Source organism: Tupaia chinensis, unplaced genomic scaffold (assembly GCF_000334495.1).
Source record: "Tupaia chinensis unplaced genomic scaffold, TupChi_1.0 Scaffold000377_5, whole genome shotgun sequence".
In the NCBI taxonomy this organism is placed as follows: domain Eukaryota; kingdom Metazoa; phylum Chordata; class Mammalia; order Scandentia; family Tupaiidae; genus Tupaia; species Tupaia belangeri.
The window spans coordinates 2,084,925-2,086,992 of record NW_006159879.1 but is presented as its reverse complement, the minus strand read 5'-3'; the positions used below and the strand labels follow the sequence as shown (position 1 = coordinate 2,086,992).

The 2,068-nt window shown below is 64.4% G+C and overlaps 1 protein-coding gene across 2 annotated transcripts in view; it reads right to left on the bottom strand.

The window, feature by feature from the left end:
• The window catches only part of TMEM18 (transmembrane protein 18), a 5,745-nt gene that overhangs the window by 2,149 nt on the left and 1,528 nt on the right, over positions 1–2,068 (bottom strand). For both annotated transcript variants that reach the window (XM_027773832.1, XM_014589774.2), the window contains one exon: positions 990–1,110. In XM_027773832.1, coding sequence (XP_027629633.1) covers positions 990–1,110 — 121 coding nt within the window. The remainder of the gene's footprint in view (positions 1–989; positions 1,111–2,068) is intronic.

Sequence of the window (2,068 nt, the reverse complement as noted above, 5' to 3'; positions counted from 1 at the left end):
CCCGTGGTGGGTCGGCTCCTCTGATGAGGCCGAGGCCAGCCACCCCATGGGCCTCCTGCACAGGGCAGCGCCCGGCTACCAGGCATGCCTGCTCCAGTGGTGCAGGGTGCGGCCTGCTCTGGCTCCCTGCACTCACGGGGCTGCCCAACTGTGGACGCCACAGCTCAGTGACGGGCACCAAAGGCAGCATCTCCACCAGGGCGAGCTGAGAGGCCGTGGGCCAGAGCCAGTCTCACATTCCTGATGGTGGGGACCGTGCTCTCAGGGAGGGAACCGGCGCGTCCCCGCCTGCACAGTATGGCCTGTCCACGGCACAAGCCCTCGGGACCGCAGCGGTCGCTCCAGGAAAGCCAGGCACGCCCCAGCTGATGCACGCCCGGAGGCTGGCGGCTGCACCCTAACTTCCACAGGGCACTTCGGTGCCTCCCAGATCCAGAACTGGCGGCTCAGAGTTCCCCCTGTGGGGCATGGCACCTGGCTGCCCTCCCGCCATCCCGGGGCTTTCTCCCCTGATCGCTCACACCAGTGGGTTTACCTGTTATCTTTCTAGCAACGCCACCTCGCTCTTCACCAGGGCTGCACCTCCCCCTCATCTCCGCGCGATCTTTCCCACCGTGACGGACTCAACCCTTCTCTAATGCCTGTCGGCCCCTCTCTAAGACTAGTTCTGGCAGAGCTTTCTCAAACCCACAGGGCTTCCTCTCCCCACGTGCAGTCTTCTTCTCAGAGCAAGCGTGCAGGCCCAGGTGTGGTGCACGCAGCCTGTGAAAGAGCCAGCCCTGCACCGAGCTGCTCCCCGGTGCAGGCAGGAACTCGACAGGTTCACGTTTTACATCCAAAAGGTACTTGACAGTTTCCAAAAGACAGCTCTGCGTGCCCTAGAAATCAAAGCACACACAAGGCCAAGGGCCTGGGCACCTGTACACACACCCACACTCGAACACACGACGCATACACAGCACACACACGGCAGGCGCCGGCCCACTCACCCAGGCACAGGAAGAGGCCAACCTGCAGCTTGTAGCTGTGGCGGGAGAAGCAGGTGAACAGCAGGCAGAGCAGGTGGAAGACAACCAGCCCCACCAGCCACGGCTCTGTCCAATCTGTCTGCTGTGAGGGCAGGACGGGAGACACGTGTTAGGTCAAGGCACCGTGCCAACTTTGTGTCCTGGGCGTGGCATCCCCAGGAGAGGGGTGAAGGCCCCTCACTGCTGAGTGCTCTGGGCTACCGGGCAAGCCAAGCACAGGATGACCAGTCCTCCAACTAGGCAGAGAAGAGGAAGGGAGGCCAGGAATGTGAACCTCTACAGGGAGCAGGGGCACGGTGACGCACTCGGGCAGCCGGAATGAAAACAGAACTAGACTGGGGACCGCAGCCATCCCAACCAGTGGGCCCTCGACTTCCCCAACCTCTGGCCGACCGCCAGCCCGCCCCCTAGTGCTGGGTGTCTATGGGCAGTGCCCACACCCCAACTCAGGCCATGGTGGGCTCGGAGTTAGCAGATTCCAGTCCAGGCCTGACACTGTTCTCAATGCAAACGTTCTCAGTCTTTGTGCCCCTTGGCCCTGCTGCAACCCAGCACAGCCCTGCACTGTGCTGCCTCCTGTGGCCAGTGCCCAGAGCTTCCTGGCCTGCGCTGGGGGCAGTAGGGACATGCCCAGCTGCGCGCTGCAGTGCGGGGCGGGACACAGGGCACAGGGAGCCACATATTAGAGGCAGATCCGAAGCAAGTGACCACAACACCACTGGCCGGCCTTAAGGGGGCTGGGAACCAAGGATGAGCAGTCAGGGGTTCCAGGGCACTGGGAAGCCCAGTACCAGGCCCGCCGGCCCCGCCCACAGCACCGCCTAGCCCGCCCACATCTCCAGCTCCTTTCAGCATCTGGTCCAGCTCTAAATGGCTCGGCCCCGCCCAGGCCCGGCCCGAGCGCCCAGACCCAAGCGGGCCCCGCCCACGGCGCCAGACTCCCTCCAGTGTCCTGGCCCTCTAGCAACCTCCCGGCCCCGCCCACAGCGCACAGGCCCCGCCCACAGCGCCCGACCCCAGCGGTTTCCGTTCCCGACGAC